Here is a 21,830-nt window from a genome sequence, read left to right as displayed (position 1 = left end):
ATTGGAGAGTGTCCCTCTGAAGGAAATACTGGACCTCAGACCCTTCCTTTTCCTCTCTTTTGCTTGCTTTGGTTAAATTGCTCTACCACACCTTCTCCAACATAGTATCGTGCTGTGCCACTGACACAAAAGCCATTGAGACTGTGAGCCAAAAATGAACCTCTTCTACTTTTAAGTTGATCGGCTCAGTTATCAGTTACAGTGGCAGAAACCTGACAATACACATTTCCTCACTCTGATGCAAACCAACCCACCCTTCAAATATATAATCTTTCCCTAAATGTGAAATGTGAATGAGTGAAGCCCTGCTTTGGAACAGCAGGGGTTTGTCTATATGATACTGAAGGGACAACCACCCATGTCCCTTCGAGTGAAATGGCTAAAGCTAATGGTAACCACACTGCTGTCTATTGCTCTTCTCTCATCCCAGCTGTAAAGTTCGGGAGGATGTCCAAAAAGCAGCGGGACAGCCTGTATGCTGAGGTGCAGAAGCACCAGCAGCGGCTGCAGGAGCAGCGGCAGCAGCAGAGTGGGGAGGCAGAGGCCCTGGCCAGGGTGTACAGCAGCAGCATCAGCAACGGCCTCAGCAACCTGAACACCGAGACCGGCGGCACCTACGCCAACGGGCATGTCATTGACTTGCCGAAATCTGAGGGATATTACAACATAGATTCTGGTCAGCCATCTCCCGATCAGTCAGGACTGGACATGACTGGAATCAAACAGATAAAGCAAGAACCTATCTATGACCTCACATCCGTACCCAACTTGTTTACCTATAGCTCTTTCAACAATGGGCAGTTAGCTCCAGGGATAACGATGACTGAGATCGGTAAGTGTGAGTCTTCTCTGAGTTTTGTTTCTGGAAGGTCTCTCTTGAAAGTGCCTTAGTCCTGTTTAGTATGGTCATCTTCACAGCCCTAAATTAAATTGCATGAAAACCTGATTTCTACTGAGAAAATGAAATTGGTTTATATTCTAACAATTGTCACTATCCCTTGCCCAATGAAAGTTATTTTGAGTGAAGGAAGAAGGAAGAAATAGAAATATGCTATTTATAAGGGAAGTACGGGTTCTCTTGGGTAAATTTGGATTCTTATGGAAGGGAAAATGTTGGTGGGAGCAAGGACTTTCCTAGCTTTCCAAGGTAATGCTATTCAAAGGGACGTGGACCCAGTATGGAGTAATACAGTAAATGGTTCTCAAAGATTGTTGTAGATATACCATAAGCACAGAGTACCCCAGCTGCCCTCTTTACAAAGGTGCAGCAGGCTATGATTTTGCGAATCTGAATTCAAGAATTTGACATGGAGATTCTGGGGAAAGAGCTCATACACAATGACGTAAGTGTAATTCCCAGAATCCCTGTTTTTAAAGACATGACACCCCACTTATAATCTCAGCACAGAGGAGGTAGACAAGGCAGACTTCTGGGTGTGTTGGCCAGCCAGCCTAGATTGCCTGAGCTCTAGGCCAGAAAGCCTATCTCAAAATAACAAAGTGGACAGCTCTTGAGAAGCAACAGCCAAGGTTGTCCCACATACATGTCTATACAAATGTGGGCATACACACATAGGCATGTACACACATAAATTCTATATGGGATTCTGATTCACAGCAATAATGACTATGGTGTTGAAGGCTATGTAGTACAGAGTAACAAGTTAATCAGGGACATCTTTCAGCTTTAATGACTTTTGACCTCTTAGGGCATAATCTCAAGGGTGTCCCATCTCAGGCAAGCCCTTTTCTGACCTACTGTAATTTTGTTTCACCCTGTTAAACTCAACAGTCTAAGAAATGTTTAATAGGTTAATCTCATTAATGAACTGCCATAAAAAAGTGGCAGACTCTCTTCATACATTTCCCTCCCAGGTAGCAGAGCTACATGTCTACCTCACCATGCAAAAGCTAGAGCAAAAGCAGAAATGACTAAGAGGCTAAGAGGCAGGCAACCTGAATTCAAATCCTGGCTCTGTAGATTACAATATAAAGCAAGTTCCTTGATCCCAGATCTCTAATCTTTGAAAAGAACAAAACACAGTTTTAGGTCACGGGGATATCATAAGAAGGACAACACGAGACAGGTGCCCACTAAGTCTCTGCTATACCTTTATAAGCCCTGTGCTTAGTTGTCATCAAATAAGTACCTGGAGCCCACAACTGTTTTCATTTGAATTTGCTGTGAACATACAATGACCTCTATGGCTGTGATCTAGGCTGCCTCTGACATGTGTTTGAGGAAGAAGCAATGCCACACAATGATGAACCTGAGATGTTATTTCCCCTTTTCAATGGTTCATTATGGGGCAGAAAAATAAGTTGTTGATACCCCAACCAAGAGGCACCAAAAGCTGGACTCTGACTAGTCCACTATATTGCTATTTTTACCCATGTCCTTATTGTATCAGAGATACTTTGTAGACATTTCAATTTCTTAAAAGTCTAAAAAGTAATGAAAAAAAAGGTCCTATTTTACTGCAGAAACAGAAGCCTATAGAGGCCTACCACAGTTCACTGCTTCAGAAGGGGTTCATGGTAACTCCATGACAGCCTAGGGTCCACTTCAGGAAGTCTGATTCCAGGGTCTTGTGCTCACCTATTTACCTGCTGCATTCACAACTCATAGGGATGGCCTTTGTATACAGGGGACCCCAATCTTTCCAAAAGAGTTTATCAAAACAAAGTAAGATACCACTTAATATCCAAGTTCTTGAGTGTAGTATTCATTTGGAACATACATTTAAATCCCATTGAAATGAAAACTGGAAATTATTTAGCTGTCTTTGACCTCATACACAAAAGGGAAGTTTTCACGGTTTATTTATGACTCATCCTCAATAGAAATTATGATGAGAAAGCTGCAAACAAAGCCACTGGCTCTGGGTTCCTGTGGACAATCACTTTCCATTTCTAGCCCTCAGTCTATTTTTTTATGAGCCAATAGAAGAGAGAGATAACTGCACATTTCATCAGGGCTTCCTGGAGAGGCACTGCCACCCAAAGAGAACTTTTCATAATTATTTCAAGACATCACTAGTCTTTACAGATCTCTACATGTGCTCTAAAATTTCATCAGGCTTTAAGGGTGAAATTAGAAGTGTCCTGCAAGTACTCAAAAGTAACAGACTCCAACCTATTGGCTCTGTTCTGGTTTTGCTAAAACAGCAATGCCACCTAGTGGACACAAACCCATTCCATGTGTATGGCGTATGTGGTTACAAGGCCACAGTAGGGTGATGGATGCCTTGTCTTAATGAGCTATCTAAAACTCGCCATCCATGTCCCTACAACAGCATCATTTTGCAAGAAGGCAACAGAAAATGGTTATGTACTTTGGTTCACAGTCAAGCTGCAATCTTTTACTTGACATCTATGAGTCTTAGCTTTAAACCTGAAGCAATAATAGTCATTATTAGGCTTATGCTTATGTGCTGTGTCAGGGGGATAAATGAGTTGACATTTTTAACTTCTGAAGCTATTAATTGCCATTTCTAGGAATTATTATCACAGTAAGATCAATATTGCAATTATTACATATGATCTCTAGCTTTTACAGGGAGCACAATCACTTTTTACTAAGTACCCATTGTATTAAATGATATTCTATCTTTAATCTTTATAGACGTCTTGTTTTGACTGGTGAATAACTGTATACCCATTTTACAGAAAAAAATATTGCGGCTTACAGGTCACATTCTTAGTAAAATCAGAGAACAAATATGTGTCCAAGTCTAAGTAATCAAAAGCCATTCTTTTAGACATTATAGTGTACTTTTCTCCTGTTGAATGACAACCACTCAGAAGCTCATTGGCATTGATACAAAAAACCATGCTTGGCACTTGATGCCTGCTGACATCATCCTAGGTGACACTACACAAAGGTCATAGGGGGCTCTGCTGACCTTTTGTCTTTATTTGATCATTAGGTATGGGAATCACTTGGTTGGTGGCATGCTGTCATTGAAAAGTCCTGTACATACAAAAGATAAAATCTGGGTTAGACACATTTTAAATGAAGTCAAGGCTTTGGTGCACTAAGAAATTTGTGAGCATTGCTCGTGGTTACTGGTTCTGACTGCTTCTTCTGGTTTCTGAGAGGGTAAGGGACATGTAGCCCTGCCATTGTGCTGTCCTTGTGAGTAGATCTTTCTTTTAAACAAAGTTTTAGATGAGCCTGTGTTCAACAAGGTCTCAGAGCTTTGAAATTTTTAATAAGCATGTATTTATGAACTACAGAATAACATTCGAACAACTGCATAGAAATCAAGTCAATTATATGTGTTATCAATATCAGGCATAGGCCCAAACCAGGTCCATCCTTCTCCAGAGAGGCAAGAGGAACTCATACTTCCTGAGATAAGGAATCTGATGATAATAGCTTCTATTTAGAGGGAAATATGAAAATCTTTTCACAAGTTTCAGTCAATAGTAGGCTCATCCCCTAATTCAGGTCAGTTATGAGGAAGCTTCTTGATGAGGTTAAGGGTCAGAAACAGGAGTTTGTTTTCCAAGGCACGGAGTTAGTAAAGCTTAATTCTAATTTAAACAACTCATTTTGCTATCATAGACTTCCAGGCATGCTTTAAAGAATTTCTTTTTGCAATATTCCAGTCACTGGAAATAAGCAAAATGTGGTTTCTACCGTCACCATCTAAGTGACAGGTGTCAAAAGAAATCTTTGCAATCCCTAAAAGAATAGACTGGCCATCAGCAGCAAGGCACCAGCCTGGCATACAAAAGACCCTCAGTTCAATCCCAGCATGCTAAACTAAGTAAATTAATTTTTTTAAACTGTCATGGAACTTAAGTCCTAAGTGATCCTGGACTTGAAGGTCTGGGGGATGGTGAATATCAGTTATACTTCCTATCATGAGACTTTTTTATTCTCAGAATTTTGAGGCTACAAAGCAAAATACAGTTAAGAGAACAGAAACAACAAAGAATATTTCAGAAATATATCCTTGGGCTTTTCAAACTCCCAAGAGAAAAAAGAAGCCATGAAATAAGAAGAGGCTGGAAGTCAACCACAAATTAATATTTAGGCCTCAGTATTGACAGGGCTTGGCTGAGAATTTACTTCAAGCTGGTGTGATGGATGTGTTTTGTCTCTGGGAATAAAATTTTGTGTGGTTGGTGATAGAGAAAGGAAGCTAGGCAAAGGATTCTCAGCAAGTGAGGAGAAAAAATAAAAATGGAACCGTTGGCTTTTGCTTACCACCACAGCCCTCCAGCGCTCAGGGGATGCTGCAGGGATTGTACTCTCAATAAAGGTCATTTAAGCTGAAAGATGATTGACAAGGTATCTAAAAGGTTCCAGACAAGACAATTCAAGGAGCCAAATAACATTTTTTAAAGGTGAAAGCAAGAAGAATGAATACATATATACATAATATGCATATGAATATATATGTATATAGGTCCTTAAATTAGCTGTAATGCTAAGAGGCACGGTGAGCCTTCCATACCTATCACCTGAGTCTGGTATTTTGCTGAGGAATTTCCTTCCAGATATAGATAAGGGAGTGGGGACACACTGGTCTCATTGTTCCTATATAGTGTTAACATGGATTTATTCTTATATTCCTTTTGTGTTCTATTCATGGAATCTGGAGTTTTAAGTAACAAACACAGAAATAAACCTCATTTTGGATGTGTCTATTACATAACTGAGTATGAATAGAGGAGACTACATGAGGAGATGGGCCTAAAGTGATCTCGTCTCTAATGTGTGGCTTCATGCTGTTAAAGCTACAGAGACATTTGAAGGATATTGCTCAGGGTGCTTTATTTTGCAAAATTTTTTATACATTTCAAATGCTGACTTTAAGAACTCTGAGTAAATGTATTTAATGGTATGGACTTTTATAATTAAGTATTTTGTAACTGCTATTATTTCACTTACTGTGGGGGCATGATACAGAGAATACAAGCTGCAGCTTGAAGAGTGCCTATGTCCTCTGGTAGCACCTGTACAAGTACAAGTAACATTCAATTTAGAGTAGCAGTCTACTGGGTCATTAACTCCAATAGGAGACTAAATCTAAGAGGAAAGTATTCAAATGTTCTGCAGAAAGGAAAATCCAGTTGGCCTTGGTTTATCTTTTTTTGGCTTGAAGGTCTATCTTGTAAACATCTCCTAACCCCCTCTCAAACTCACTCTAGCCACAGAGTATGAAGGCATTTGGAGCAATCACAGGTCCACCTACTTTCCATGTGGGCTTTTTCAAAATGTTCAGCTTTATAAGGCTCAGTCTCCCATTCTGAAAAGTAAGGCAACTGGACAAAATGACCTCAGAGGATGGTGGTTTTCTCACCTTCCAGAGAGCTTTGGCAATGCACACAGACAACCCTTGTTTCAGCCACTACAATGTGAAAAGCACAGAGGAATGGGAGGGAAGGACGTGTGAGCCACTATGCAATCCATAGCAGGGCTGAAGAGCATGGCTGTGCCAGTAGCCAGCAAGTCTCTCCTAAGAGCCCAGAAAACCTTCTCTATGCTTGCACTTGGTGGTGTGACTACCTCCCAATGTCTGCTTAGTTCAAGCATTTTATCTTCTATTAAAAAAAAGAAGAAGAAGAATTTCCTGAACTGAGCTAATCATCCTGATTTGCCACATACTTTTGAGCCAACGATGATTAGAATTTATTCTAACTGGTGAGTGATCATGAATTATTTTAGATGGTACTTTAGGACAAAGGACTCTGTAGCTGTTTTTAATGGTCAATCAAATCCACCTTTCTAGTATCCTTTAATAAACCCTCCCCCAAAGACTACTAATATCACCCAGTGGTGATGCTGAGGTCACCTATTGTCACACTAAGGGCACTGATTTCCCACAATTTGCAAAGAATACAAAGCATTTTGAGAATAAGGAGGCTCTCAGCAAATATAAAAGTTTGTCTATACTACAGTCAACACAAACATACATGCACAGTTCAAGTGCTTATGAACATACACACCTATTTACAGTACACAAATACTTATACCACTCTGAATACTGATTTCCTAATGTGCTAACATACACTAGTGTAAGGAAATCTTCTAATGCATTTTTTCAACTTTGAGTTAAAATTGTGAAAATTTGATCTTTGGTGGAATTCCCCTAGAGATACTATTTTAGGATTAAATTTTGACTCAGGATTCAAAACTTTATAAGAAGATTCTTAAATCTGCCAGCAAAGGTGGGGGGCGGGAAGCATTGAGAAGGCATTGGAAAGGCAATTCCATTTTATACACACAATTTCAAAAGCCATCATAGATATAAAATGTTCTGCTGTAAGGGAACAATTTCAAGATGGTCTACCTTGCTTATAGAAAGGGATGCTGGGACCTATAAGGTAACCTTTGAAATGGCTTTTGCTGACAGTGCTACATGGAATTGTATTTCCAAGTGTTATCCTGAAGCAAGCCATGTTTTCACCAGACTGCAAGCCTTGACATTGGCCCTATCACTTCTTGGGATGCCACAAACTTTGCTCTGTCTTCAAGTATCTGTTTTTGAAAGAGCAAGTTAGAGTTAAAATACCACAGAAGCCATGGAACCAAGAAATGCTTATTGATCATCAGACTGATGAAGGTCAATCAGTTTGGGACCACTAGTCTAGCACAGAGCTATCTACCAACTAGAAGAGCCTTTATTTCTGTCATGGTTAAAATACACAGAAACTTGTTAAATTAGAAAAAGTTATATTTTGTTTCTTTAATTTGGAGTGTAAGCTTCCTTTTGACATGTCCTCAATACTAAGGAGAAACAAATTTACTGTTTAAACTTGAGTCCTGGCTATAAGGACTAGAAAAACCTGTTCTGTAAATAAGGAACTGTTGGTTTCTTTGTAAGTGTTTCTAGAACACTTTGATTGGTTTTGTTCCAGACTACTTAAGAAGCATTTACTTTAGACCACCTAATTAAACGAATTATTTAATCAAGATGCTTTTTTAAGGTTTAAGTTAAGTGTTTGAAAATGTAAAAGTGGTCTCCAAAGGTTACCTCTAAATTAGTTTTTTTTTTTCTAAAGGTCAGAAATGTATTGACTATACTTCCAAAAACGCAGGAAGAAGGGAAGAGTTGCTTCTGTCTAAATTAACAATCAATCCATGTGTCAACAAAATTCAGATAATAAACATCAATCCTAGTGATGGCCCTGAGCAATTTTTATAATTAGATTTCATCATCTGTGATCCTCTAACCGTCCTCTGGGCAGAATAGGGAGTTGCAGCTCTTAAAGGGGAGTCAGTAAGGACTCTAATAGACTTTGCACTCCATTGTCTGTGTCCGTCATGTCAGGATTCCATGTGCCTTTAAAGCTGGGATCCATTCTCTCCCTTTAGCTCAGTAGGATGCATCCTGCATGAGTCAAACAGAACAAAATGTGCCAATCAGCCTCTCAAATTCCAGTCACTCTGTCTCCCAAAGCCAGAGACAGTGTCACTGTGGTTAAACTCTCCTGTGGACATAACCAGGACTGTGAGAGATTAATTGATTTTCTCAAAAGCATAAACTAGAAATTGGAAAGGGGTTGTGTATGACTTCCTCATCTTCGAACACAGCTGCCTCAAAACTGGGTAACTGTAGACACTTAAACAGGCTCATTTTTCCCCATTGTTCTGTAGAGGAGGTCTTTTACTTTGAAAGTTAATTTTGAAATGGAATGTTTTCATAATAGATTCTTTCTCAATTTTGTCAACTGTTTCAAAAAAGAAAACTCTAATTTCCCAAAAATTAGACATGCACTGTTGAAATAAAACAAAGGATGCATGATCCAAAACAGCTTTCAACTAGCCGGCAATGAGAAAGCATCCTCTTAGGCAGTTAATCTGTTTTTGCTACTTTTTTGCATTTTGGATCAGCTCAGCTTAAATACAGAGGCTTGCATGTGCTCTTTTGATTCTTCTCAATTTCTCCCCTTTCCACCCTTCATCAAAATGCTATTGTACGTGGTGTGGTCATTCTGAATATTAAGAAAATATTAATAATTCTAGTCATCAGTTCACTCGGTCTTTGTCAGGTATTATCATTACTTACATTAATTTGATTTGCTCTATTCTACATTATTTCATATATTTGTGTTTTGTCATACTCTCAGCACTCTATAACTACATAAGTTACAAAAACTGTAAAACTATAACCTTATATTTTGTTAACATATTGTTTTCTGAAAATGTTAAGCATCTTTTGGAACTGGACTACATAAAGTAAAAAATCAATTTTGCTACTCTCTGATATGAGTTGACAATAGGACTCACATGAAAAGCAAACTAGAAGCTATTCCAACTCACTGGGGAGAGTAATGAAGGCCCAACAATGGGTTACGCCAACAAACACATGGGTTATTGTTGCCACCAATTCCCATCGAAAAGAATACAAACCATAAATGCTAACGCCACTGTTTCATTAAAGGCAAATAGATCACTAATAGATTGATCATTTAATCTTCGGTGTTACTGGTGTTTTAATTCTGTTCATGCTTAAAGGTCATGTGTTCCAAATAGAAATTCAAAGTATCGAAGAGGTCTTAACTGCCATGGGCTCTTCTGATATCACCATTGATGAAAAACCACTGTACTTGTTCTATTGAACAACAGAAAGGTAGAAAGCATGATTCACTGCAAAAAGCAAAATGTGCATTTCATTAAGCACTTCATCTTCCAGCCAGCTGGTTTAATACTGTATTATAGTTGCTGTCTCAAACTATGAAGAACATTGATACGATGAAACCTAACACAGGGGCTTAAGCCTGCCTCCAGAGAGTCCATGGAGATAGTACAGCATTAATGCAAAGCAAATCCCCTAAGCATTCCACATCTACACTAGTCATATAAACTAAACAGAGTGCTCAGAACTTCTCTAGATCCTTAAGGCAAATTGCAAATTAAAGATCTATTAATCATTTTGAGTAAAGCTAAAATATATTATTTTAGGAAAAATATTTCCCCCCCCAAAAAACAAAAAAAACTCTTATAGAAGACACCAAATGAGAGTGTAGTTCACTGAGAAGAAACCATCCATTCTCTTGAGGGGGAAAAATAAGAGAGTTGGGAAGTTGAGATGCCACCCTCCAGAGGCATGGAGAGCATCCATGTCGGTCTTCTCTACTCAGTGCAGTTAAACCGAGGTGCTCTTGGTAATAACACAAATAGCAGCAGTTTTTAAAGATATGCTCAACTCCCCACACTCCTAGAATGTGAGATCCTAATGAATCACCTGTGGGATGCGGGACCCACGACCGAGACAGGGTAGCCTTTGGAGAGCACCATTTACTGAAATGTCTAGTGAGAGCTAAAATAAGCCACTTTGGTGAAGAAAAAAAAAAAAAAAAACCTGCTGAGTGGTTGGAATCAGAGCTGCAGAAGGTCATTTGCTATTTTAGGAGCTGCAAGCTGGTCCCCGTTTTGTAACATCACAGCTACAAACATGAAATTGTCACCTTGCCTGTCAGTTTTCTTTCCTGCTGAAGCAGAGGTGGCCTGCTTCCCATGAACCTGGCAACGGGTGGCTTGTTTCTAAACTTTGAATCGTTTACCATTGAATTGGTATGCAAGGAAAGTTGGTTTCCATACATTTCTATAATTTTGCTTCCAAATATTGTTCAGACATCTTTTTATGTCACCCAGCATAACTGACCTTTAAAACTCCATCTACTTATATAAACTCTCCCCCATCTCAACCATACATACCATGCTGAAAGGGCCTTAAAGGGGAGTTCTTTTTCCACTTTGACTTACTGGATACATTACAATAAGAAGAACTCAAGATGCATGAGAAGTATGGAAGTCAGAGAGCAATGGAGAGAGACAGAGACACAGGAGGGGGAGACACAGAGAGAGATGGTGAAACAAAGACATAGAGACAGAAGGAGAGACTTAGGATTATTTAGGCCCAGACCATCTGGAGATAGAGGAAGGAGGTTAACTCAAGCCCCAGGCTTCCATAATTATTGCAAACACTACAGAGAATTACCATCAATTTTATTCCATTTTCCCCTTCAAAAATTTAATTTCTCTCTTCTCATTGCCCACATCATAAGTAGAGTTAAGATTCCCCTTAAGAATTTTGGGGAAGTATGACAACTTAGCAATATTGCTTTATATCTTTTCACCAAAAATGATCATTTTCACGGATTGTTATCTCATGTGAATTACCCATTGTAATTTTTTGTCTCATTTAGTTAATTCATTTACAAATTCACAAGTTCTATTAACTAATTTTAAAACATGGATTCCAATAAGCTTCCCCTTAAGAAAGAATCAGAACTACAATATAAATCTAAGTATAATTTCACTGAAAGGGGGGGAAATGTATGTTTATCCATATGGGAACATACATGGATGGCAGAGAGATGTGTTTTCCAGGAAGTTAATAAATACAAAATAAGGAACATGGACTTACTATTAACCTTAATCACACATGCAGCTTCCCTGGCCTGCACCAGAATTAGCACTGTCCCTCCTTGTAATTGAGAGCAGAAGACAGAACTGAGCACAATATTTCGTGTTCTCACTCTTCAACATCATTTTAATAGCAATTAAAGCAGCCTTCAGACTCTCGGGGAAGTGAGCAACCTCTGCTTTCTACTGTGCACGTGTACAGGGTCTGTCATTGCAACTGTGTTGTCCTTAGAAGTTCCTCTCCCAGCATTGATGAGTCACCTTCCTCCCCTTCCTGATCTCAGAAAACGTACAGCCCAAGTGCACCACCTCTAGACATGGCAGAGTTTGGCATATTCCTGTTGAACTCATTATCCCAGCACAGCTCATGCCAACTCCTCTTTCAACATGGACCATCTTCATCCCAAGCTAGTTAAAGAAACCAATAAAAGCCAACTGCTGAGAAGTAGCTGCAATCCAAGTCAGGGTACGAGATGAAGGGTGTGTGATTGCCCAGTAAGATCCCATCTCCTCTGTTCTTTCTCCTCAGCCTCCTTTGTCTGGACTTTCTCATGTGGCTGGTCCCTGGAGGGGACTGCATCTGCTATTACCTTTTCTCTTTTTCCAGGCAGGGACTCTTGAAGCTGCTTTGGCTCGCAGCAGGAACTCAGCATACTGCACTCACTGTCTCTCCTTTGTCCTTTCTTTTTAAGTCCTTTTCACAACTGCAGACTCTCAGTCCAAGAAAACTGTCTTGCTCTGATGTTCAAGCATCTTTGTAAGGGACAGAACGAGCCCTCTGGCCATGATCTTTTAAAACCAGGAATAGCTTTGGCCTGTGCTTTACTGACCTGAGCCCTGAAAGGACCAAGTTAGCTTTTGCACACAGCTATCTCACACACTGCAGTGGCTGCCTTCATTGCCATGTATGAACCTTATGATGTAAAGACATTTGACTTATTTCCTACCACAAGGATGTGGGAAATTATAGTACATTCATAATGCTCACTTCTCTCTTCATTCTAAATGCTTAGGCTTGAAGCTTATCAAACAAAAGATCAACTTTAGCTTTCTCAAATATTTGTGAATCGAGGGAAGGGATGGTAGAGTGTTAGGTGGATATTTGACAGAAGATAGTGGATGTATGGAAGTATGGATGTATGGACATTGTCAAACCTATGTATAATAAGTAAGTGACAGTTAAGTTCCTGCTATTTTTGATGTCCTTGTTTTGTTACCATGTCTTCTAGTCCTGTTTACTTTCTTTCAGAATTCTCTTACATCCAAACCTACAAGCCCTTCTCTGTCACGACCTGGTCCAGAGCAACTTATATCTCACTAAATTTTCACAGTAATCTGAATTCACTCATACACTTAGTAATACACTTCCTTCTCTTTGCCACAGCTGAGATCACTCTGATCCTTTCTGGAACAAAACTCTAATCATGTCACTCCCCTCCTTCACAGCACCCTTTGGCTCCTCAGTGTTAAAGGGTCAAGTCTACAATCCTAGGAGAAGCAATGGCTGGACCTTCCTACTCGGGAGTCAGGGTTCGTCCCTGCCCTCAGACAGTCTCATTTCTCCCTATCTCCTCCACATACTCACTGTCTCAAACACTGGACTTTCTGACAGAAAAGATGGAGGTGACTCCAGAATAGTTTCTGCAAACTCTCTGTAAACTAGTCCAGAGTTGTTCTCTCTTTCTGAACCTTGTCTCTACAATAATAAAATAAAAAAGGAGTTGATGGTAAAGAACTAAAGGTTGTACAAGTGTGATGGATAACATCTGAAATGACTTGACTTAGTGCACACCTCCAGCTCTGCCTTCTTAATATTGTTCTTTCTACCTACAGCACATCTTATTCTCTTCCTTGTGACAAACCACTACTCATCCTTCAGATTGCATGTCCCCGCAATAGAACCGAGCACTTTCTCCTTGAGGAGCCTCCAATAACTAAGGGCATTTATTTCATCATACTATAATACTATCATTAATCCTAAAAGATAAAATCAATGGTTTTTTTTAATCTATACCTTGACCTGATATATAACAGTTGCCTTTTAAAAAAAAGTATTTGTTATGTAAATACATATTGTTTTCTAGTTCTTGGAAAGTTCAGAGTCTTGAGGGGTCTGAGACAGACAGTCCCACAAAAATAACCACGTTATCAGCCTAGACAGAATAGGACTCAACACCAGAAGGGAAAATCACAGGAGGCCACAGAGAAGCAGGGAGGCCTTCACTCCACGTGTGCAAGCAATCCAGTCCTGAAGCGAGAGTACAGACTTGACATCCAGTCTTCTTAGCCCTTCCGCATAGTGATGGTCCCATAGTGTGGTCCCAAGTGTCAAGTGGCAGAAGACCAGAGGATTCTTAAACTTTTGTTCATAGTTCTCAGAAGACAACCTAGAATAGCAGGTCATCAGTCACAATGCAATTTAAAGTAGTAATTCTAGTTTTGCTTATAAACCCTGAAGCCTGGGAGTCACCAACAATCAGCATGCCTTTGAAGATGAAAACAAGCCACTCTAGGTCTGGAAATTGTAAGGCTTTAGTGTTAGGTTTTCATTACATAACTACTGGGGAACAGATATCTAATTTTTAGGATATAATAATTAGACTCCCCAAATGAAATTGAAAAATAATGAACCATGACTTACCAATCTATTTTAATATAATGTACAGAGTAATTCCCACCCTTCTTTATAACATAGGAGGATATTCAATAAACTGTGAATATAAGATTTTATAAGAAAAGGATTTTGTAATATAAAATGCTAAAAAGCTAGAATTTTTATGTTGATGCCAATAGAATAGGACCATCATCATAAGTTAGCATTTCGCAGTGTCTTTATCTCTGTCACTTTATAGTTCTGTTTTTAAAAAATGCTAACATGTATTGAAATGTCTCCCATCAGTAGCAGTAACTGAAATATCAAATAACTCTCTTTTTCTCCACTCAACTCTTCACACTGCTTCCCTGGTGAGAAATCACACAGAATGTCCTCCCAGTGATAACTGTAGCTACCACTGACTCAGAGTTTCCAATCTTCTAAACAATCAGCTAAGGAGAATTCCATTTAGGAAATTCACTAGAAGCATAGCTTATATTTTCATCCCGTGTGTCACTGAAGCTCTGCCAAATTCATACCATATACACACCAGATATACAGCAAGAGACAAACAGGGTACCAATATCACTTTGCAGTCAGTCCTAGAGAAACAAAATAAAACAATTTAGAACAAAAACAAGTTTATATTTCCAAAAGCACCTGTAACACAAGAAAGCTACTGCAAGAACAGAAGTGACCAGGTAGACTTGGTAATCTTTGTTCCATTGTACACCCCACATACAGAAATCCTGAGTACTTGGACTTTTCAAGTTTCCCTCTTTCCCATGTGTTCAAACAGCATGTGGGACTATAAAGGACCTCCAGCCAGCTGCATCTGACACGGGAGACTCCTAACTAGTTCTCAGGAGAGCTTTCCTGTCCAGTTCTATTACTCAACCAAAGCCAAAATGGCAGCAACTTAAGACAGACTATAAATCACAACTTACTTGAGACAAACAGCCAAAAGATAATCTGTCAGCTCCCCTTTTGTTGATTGTTACCTTGTTTATAACATTTTGACAAAAGCATCATCATTTGAAAATGTTATGAGACTGAATTTAATGGCAACATGAACAAATTTCATTAGCTACCTACTTATTGGCCAATGTTACTCATATCTACCCTGCTCTTAGTGTTAACTGTGAGAGATAGTCATAGCCAAAAATAGAGATGGAAATACATGTCCTGGATGAAGTTGTGTTCTACTTTGTTTTCCCTTCTATCCATAAATGCCTTTCTCTTTCATTATATTATTTAATCCTATTTTTCAAGATGAGAACATATATGTATATTTAATCCCTCCTTTCTGATACAAAATATGACTGCAGTGATTTTCAAAAACAGTTTTGAGTATTTGGAATGGGTGTGCTAAACTGTTTCAAAATTGTCAGCCAAAAAGTGATTTAAAGGGTAATTTAATATGTGTTTTAAAGGCAAACAGTTATTTGAATGCTTTACAACTTGTAAGACAGCAAAGCTATCATCAAAGAAGGAGATGAGAAAGTTTTGACTGAAAGACAATAAAGAGTTTGGAAGTTTTAAGGTAGAGGATGGAGTTTAGATGTTTTCATATGATTGTGCAGTTAGTCATCACGGACTATTTTCTTACAGAGCATCTTCTAGAAACCATTTCCTGGAGTAGAAAGATTTTACTCACAAAACTTCAAATTGATGGGTTTTTTTTTTTCTCATAGATCGAATTGCACAGAACATCATTAAGTCCCATCTGGAGACATGTCAGTACACAATGGAAGAGCTACATCAGCTGGCATGGCAGACCCACACCTACGAGGAAATAAAAGCGTATCAAAGCAAGGTACTCTGGGAACCATGGGGATTGTCTCTGACAATTTCTGGCTTCTTTTTCTCAACATCATTGACATTTTTGGCCTGAGCATTCTTGACTGTTGGGCTACTCTGTGCATTGTAGGGGCAATTTGTTGCCTCTCTGACTTCTACTGATGGAGAGCATCCACAACATACCAACCTTCACACAGTTGTGGCAACCAAAAATGTCCACTTGTTGCCAAAAGTTCCCTAGAAGGCATAACTGCCCTGATTGAAAACCATGGCCCCATTTGAATAACCAGGGAGATGGTGCCTTTGTCAGATGGCTTGGGACTTCTCCTGGTAGCTATGGGTACATTCAAAGAGCAGACGACATTAGATGATCACCGCAAAAACAATGCCCAACATGGTTAAACAAACACAGGGGGCAAAGCATTCTACATTTTTATTCTTGCCCAGCATTCTTGAAAATGGCCCTACAAAGGGTAGTTCACCCTGTATTATCAGTAATAACCATGTTTCTCTAAGTATGCTAGACACATTTAAGGGAAAGCATTGCTCCTGGGGCTCAGGATTTGTATTACTTGACTTCAGAACTAAGACTGCCAACCACAAGTTCTACCAGTTAATGGAAATTTAGTAAAGTAAATGTGTTTATCTAAATGTGTGATTTAAACAACGTGATGATCTAATTCTTGCTACTTTTGCATAATTATGGAAACAGATATAAGAAGATCCATAAAAAGCAGACTTCAGAGTCACAAAGACTTAGGTTTCTTAGTTTAAAGAAAATAACTAAAAGTATTAAAATACATTTGGGGTTCTATATTACTTATTAGAGTGACTTGATTTGAACTCATACCTTTCCTATGGAATTTCTCTTATACAAAAGAAAAACATCTGACTCAACTTTGGTGACTTCTGCCAGCAATTCTGGCACTCAGGTGGCCAGGGCAGAAGGATTTTTTTCGAATCTGAAGTCCCTTTGAGCTCCATATTGAGTTCTAGGCCAGTCTAGGCTACATGGTCAACCTTCTTCCCTCCCCTCAATCAAATAAATGACAACAAGAAAATCAGGATTTTTTTTTCTTAAATTCTGGGGAAAGAATACAACTTAAAAATATTATGTTGAGTGTCCACCAGGTTCCCATAAAAACAATGCTATGATAGACGCTACAATAAAATCATTATCCCTCAACTCGGGGTTTGTTTTTAATCTAGCAGATTTAGAGTAAGTTCTCCATAAGAAATGGGGAAAAATAGTAAAGAAAATAATTATTTCTCCTAATTTAGCTTTGGAAAATTGGGTACTTTGACAGTTGAGCACAATGGAATTCACATAATGCCAAAGAGAAAGAAAGAAAAAAAAAAAACAAAACAAAGAACCACTTGACTTCTCCCCTTGGGTGGCAGTGACAGGGATGGGGCATTTGCATTTCTTCAGCTCCTTGGAGGAGGTCAGTTCAAGGTCTGTATCCTCTGCTTCAGTCCAGGGAGGCTCTGTGGCAGCAGTGTGCCATCCAGATCACCCACGCCATCCAGTACGTGGTGGAGTTCGCAAAGCGGATAACAGGCTTCATGGAGTTGTGTCAGAATGACCAGATTTTACTTCTGAAGTCAGGTAAGCTAGGCCAACCTGTGGGGACCTGTTTCATACAGGGACTGTTTGACTCTCAGCACTCCGATGGTTCTAGAAAATCCTGCTTCCACAGGTAGGTCATTTTACCACCCACATTGTCAGCTAACTCCCTAAGGAAACTCAGTAATAAAAATGCCCTGATATTCATTCATTTCCCCCTTTGAAGTCAAATACAATTTTGCTTATTGAAAGTACAGCTATTAATTGCGGAGGCTGAGATGCCCAGCTTGACAGGCAGTGAAAGTAATTAGTGTGTCAAGGTGGCTGAATTGCTGAGCTGGCGCTAAAACCAGCTCCTTGCCTTCTACAAGAGAACAAAAAAATCCAAGCTGGCTGAGCTCAGCCTCTGTGGTCACTTCCAATCATTTTAATGAGAATAGCCTGCAGCAGGGATCTACTGGTAGAAAAGCCTCTGTGTTGGGATTCTTCCTTCTTCTCTGATGCTCTCTTTAAGATACAAGCAACCCCTTAGGAACTCAACATAAAATTCATACTGAAGATGCTGTGGCCTTAAAAAAAAAAAACAAAAAACAAAAAAACAAAAAAACAAACAAACAAACAAAAAAAAAAAAAAAAAAAAAAAAAAAAAAACCCTGGTGTCTTTCTTGGAACTCTTTGAAAATTGGAACAAAAGTGGCATTTGGGTTCATCTTCCTGGACTTATCCACAATGAAAGTAACATCTATAAACATCATTTCTCCTAATTTAGCTTTGGTAAATTAAGTACTTTGACAGTTGAGTACAATGGAATTCACATAATTCGAATGGGAAAGAAAAAATTTTAATGACCACCGAATTATGTGGTCATTAACATCTCTGCCTCCTGTATAAATGTCTCCAGTGTACAAGATGCTTACTGCCTTAAAGCCTCTAGTAATTCCTGTAATGGGGCTATCTAACATTCACTTGGAACAGTCAGTGAAAGCTGCAAATATGATAAATGTGCACATGTCTTCACATTGACATGTCTCATTTCTTGTTATGAGATCGGTATCATTTCATACTTGAAGCAAAGATGGTAAAGATGAAGAAAGATCAAAGGCTGTGTTCGATATCATAAATCATGATAAAACTGCTACTTAAATATATGCCACATATAGTTGTTATGGTAACATAATGATGATTCCTTAACCAATAATATAAATGAGCAAAAACCTTAACTCAAGCATTAATTCCAGTGTTATCAGTTATCCAACCATGCTAAAATTTAAAGAATCAGTTGTTCATCTTGCTCTCAAAGCTACAGTTCATGGGGAATAGCTTGTCCCTACTATGCTTACTTTCTTGGTGTGCACTGAGGCAATTTCTATCAGAACAAGAAAATCCACTTTCTTGTTCACATGGAGGACAATCTGTGCTGGATGACAGGCTGACATCAGCAAAGACTCTGGGTTGGAGCTTCAGTTAATGTCTCCACAGACGACCTGGACTTCCAGGCAGTATAGCCACTGGGCTCCAGGAGCTAGAATTCCAAAACAACAAAGCAGACATTTCTAGAGTCTTCTGACTTACCTTAAGAAGACAAAATGGACTGTGTATACCATCTTCTTTCTGTTAAAGCCATTATGAAAGCCAGCCCAGGGTCAAACGTACCAGGTATGGCTTCTACCTCTTGATGGGTTTAGGAAGCATGTGGAATAGATGATACTTTTTGTGATTCTCCTCAAAAAATAAAATCTGATTCATTTGATGTATGAACTTGGACTGATGCCTTGAGATGGCAGTGTCCTGATCTTTAAAACAAAGGATGGAACTAGAAACATGGGACTCCAAATCACATGCAGCAAAAGAGTTTTCCAACAGTTCAGAGAATCAGCCACCATCTATGGAATTCAAATCTCTTAGAGGGAAACCCAGTGCAGCATATTTCTGAGGTTCAGATATCATCAATTCAGGGCTGGCATTTGGGGGCCACTGAATTATGTGGTCATTAACATCTCTGTCTCCTGTATAAACGTTGTCTCCAGTGTACAAGGTGCTTACCGCCTTAACGCCTCCTGTAATTCCTGTAATGGGGCTATCTAACATTCATTTGAAACAGTCAGGGCAAGCTGCAAATATGATAATAACCATAAGGGGCCCAGGAAACTGTCTTGCATAGTGCAGATAAATGGTATTATTCCCACTGGTGTCAAAATGGCCATGTCGGATTAATATTTGTGCATCTTCTCCTGTCTTTAAACCCATAGGCTAACAGTAAAGAAAATTCGGCAGAGCAAAGAAATAAAACATAAAGTGAGGGCATAAGAAAAGCACCATAGATGTAACCCAATCCACTGTATGTTCTTCACACAAGAATTTGGGGCTTTGGAGTCTTTCCTTCAAATGGGGCAAAGCTCACATCTCTAAAACATGGAGAAACTGTGCAGCATAGTGCTTCTGAGTATGAATGTATGTTGAGAGGACATACAAAGGCAGTAGATGAATTCATTTAGTAAATGTTATTAAGTTCCTACTGTGTGCTGGGAATTTCCCTTGGTCCTATATAATGCAAGACTGAATGAAATTCCCCAAAAGCCTGTTGCTGTTTCATTTGGCAGAGAAACCCAAAGGTGGACTCCCCCAGTAACAGTCTTCCTTTCACCAAGGCTTGCAGATCACATGTGAGACTGACACACGTCCTTCCTGATCCACTCACCAATCCTAAGTTCAAAGACTGGAGTGAAATGTACCACCAGTCAAAAACTCAAAATAAGTGCTTCACTCCCCCACAAATGTTATTGCTGTTTTCCAGTTTAGCTACCCTTTGAGTCTATTCTCTCTTTAATTCTTTATCTATGTATCAAAAGATCTTTCTAAAATTTTTACTGTGTGTTTGTGTGTGTGTGTGCACATGCATGCACATGTCACATGTGTAAAGGTGCCTTCAGAAGCCAGAAGAGAGCATAGAATCCCCTGGAGTTGGAGTTATAGGCGATTGTGACCTTCCTGGAAGAGCAACGAGTGCTTTTAACAGCTGAGCCATCTCTCTAGCCCCCTAAAATTACTTTTAAAGAATGAATCCCTTGAAAGTTCCTAGATTTGGTGGAATATACCTGAACTTGGAGGCTGAGGCAGGAGGATCATGAGTTTAAAGCCAACATGGGCTACCTAGGGAAATCCTGTATCAAAAAAGTAATTCTGAAATGTTTCCCATCTCATATGCACTAGGACCACGTTATTGTTGGATATATGATATATGCATTTTTAATTCCTTTAACTCTATGTAATACACACTGGGGACCACTCTAGTGTTGGATATATGATACACACATGTGCATTTTGAATTCTTTTATCTCATAGGTTGCTTGGAAGTGGTTTTAGTGAGAATGTGCCGTGCCTTCAACCCATTAAACAACACTGTTCTATTTGAAGGAAAATATGGAGGAATGCAAATGTTCAAAGCCTTAGGTAAGTTTCCCCTGCATGACAATACAGCTTTACTAAGTGTCATCAGCTTTCCCACTTAGACTGAAATAGCAAATGATATGCCTTGCTTCTTTGGTACAAGCTAGTATCTTGTTATTTGATTGGCATTGGACCAGGTGAGTGTTCAGTATTTCATCTAACTCTCCAGTTCCTGTAATTTCAGTCCCTAATCAGAAAGGGAAGGAGAGAACCATGAACCCTGTTAAAACTAGCACAATTGAGGCCTTGTGGAAATAGAGTCTTAAGCTAAATGAGTTGGGGCCACTCAAGATCATTCTTTGTATAACCATTTTTTCTAGCTCTGGTTTACTGCTCTACAGAGCATATTATGTAGACCAGTGGGAATCTATAGGAGTGACCTCTAAGTTTCTTAATTAAATTCATAATCATTAAGGAGAAATAACCATGTGTGATAACCACAACAGCCTGTTGCTGTACTTGTTTTTCATCCAGAAGAATGTGTATCTGCCTGTGAACTCTTGAGTTTCTGGAGCACAGACAGTTGGCACTGACCTGGTCAGAGTGACCCCTAGACCATTCTGTGGGCCACACCCGCAGGATCAGTCTTGGAAGGTGCCGAGGAGCCTCCTATCCAATTGTCAGGATGAGGCATGCATGAGAACATTAGCAAAGATAGACTGATGCCAGGAAAGGTCTGAACAAGTGATAGGACCCATGGACACCAAAGAAGCCTCTGCCCTTTAACCTCTTGTACTGTTAACTGATATGGCAGCTGCCAGCAAGCCCAATGGGCTGGCACCATTCCCCTTCTACAGTTGATATGCATCCATGTCCTTTGCAAGGCTAGATTTTCAAGAAAGGAGGAAAAGCCTTGGCAAGCAGCTTCAGGATATTTCCAGCTTCATCAAATAAACATTTACAAAGATCAGTGCAGAGATACAATGCTATTTTGCCAAAATTCACAATGACTAAGAACTTGACCTGTGAGCCATTTAATTAGACAATGAAAATCCATCTAATTTTGAGGGTGAAGGTGCATAAAATGAAACAAG

The 21,830-nt window shown here is 39.3% G+C and overlaps 1 protein-coding gene across 3 annotated transcripts in view; it reads left to right on the top strand.

Annotated features, from left to right (window-relative positions):
* The window catches only part of Rorb (RAR related orphan receptor B), a 181,835-nt gene that overhangs the window by 141,022 nt on the left and 18,983 nt on the right, over positions 1–21,830 (top strand). For all 3 annotated transcript variants that reach the window (XM_036207214.1, XM_036207232.1, XM_036207224.1), the window contains 4 exons: positions 431–832; positions 15,677–15,798; positions 17,259–17,391; positions 20,692–20,799. In XM_036207214.1, coding sequence (XP_036063107.1) covers positions 431–832; positions 15,677–15,798; positions 17,259–17,391; positions 20,692–20,799 — 765 coding nt within the window. The remainder of the gene's footprint in view (positions 1–430; positions 833–15,676; positions 15,799–17,258; positions 17,392–20,691; positions 20,800–21,830) is intronic.

Source organism: Onychomys torridus, chromosome 1 (assembly GCF_903995425.1).
Source record: "Onychomys torridus chromosome 1, mOncTor1.1, whole genome shotgun sequence".
Lineage (NCBI taxonomy): Eukaryota > Metazoa > Chordata > Mammalia > Rodentia > Cricetidae > Onychomys > Onychomys torridus.
The sequence above is the reverse complement of the archived record's forward strand: the minus strand, read 5'-3'. Positions and strand labels throughout refer to the sequence as shown.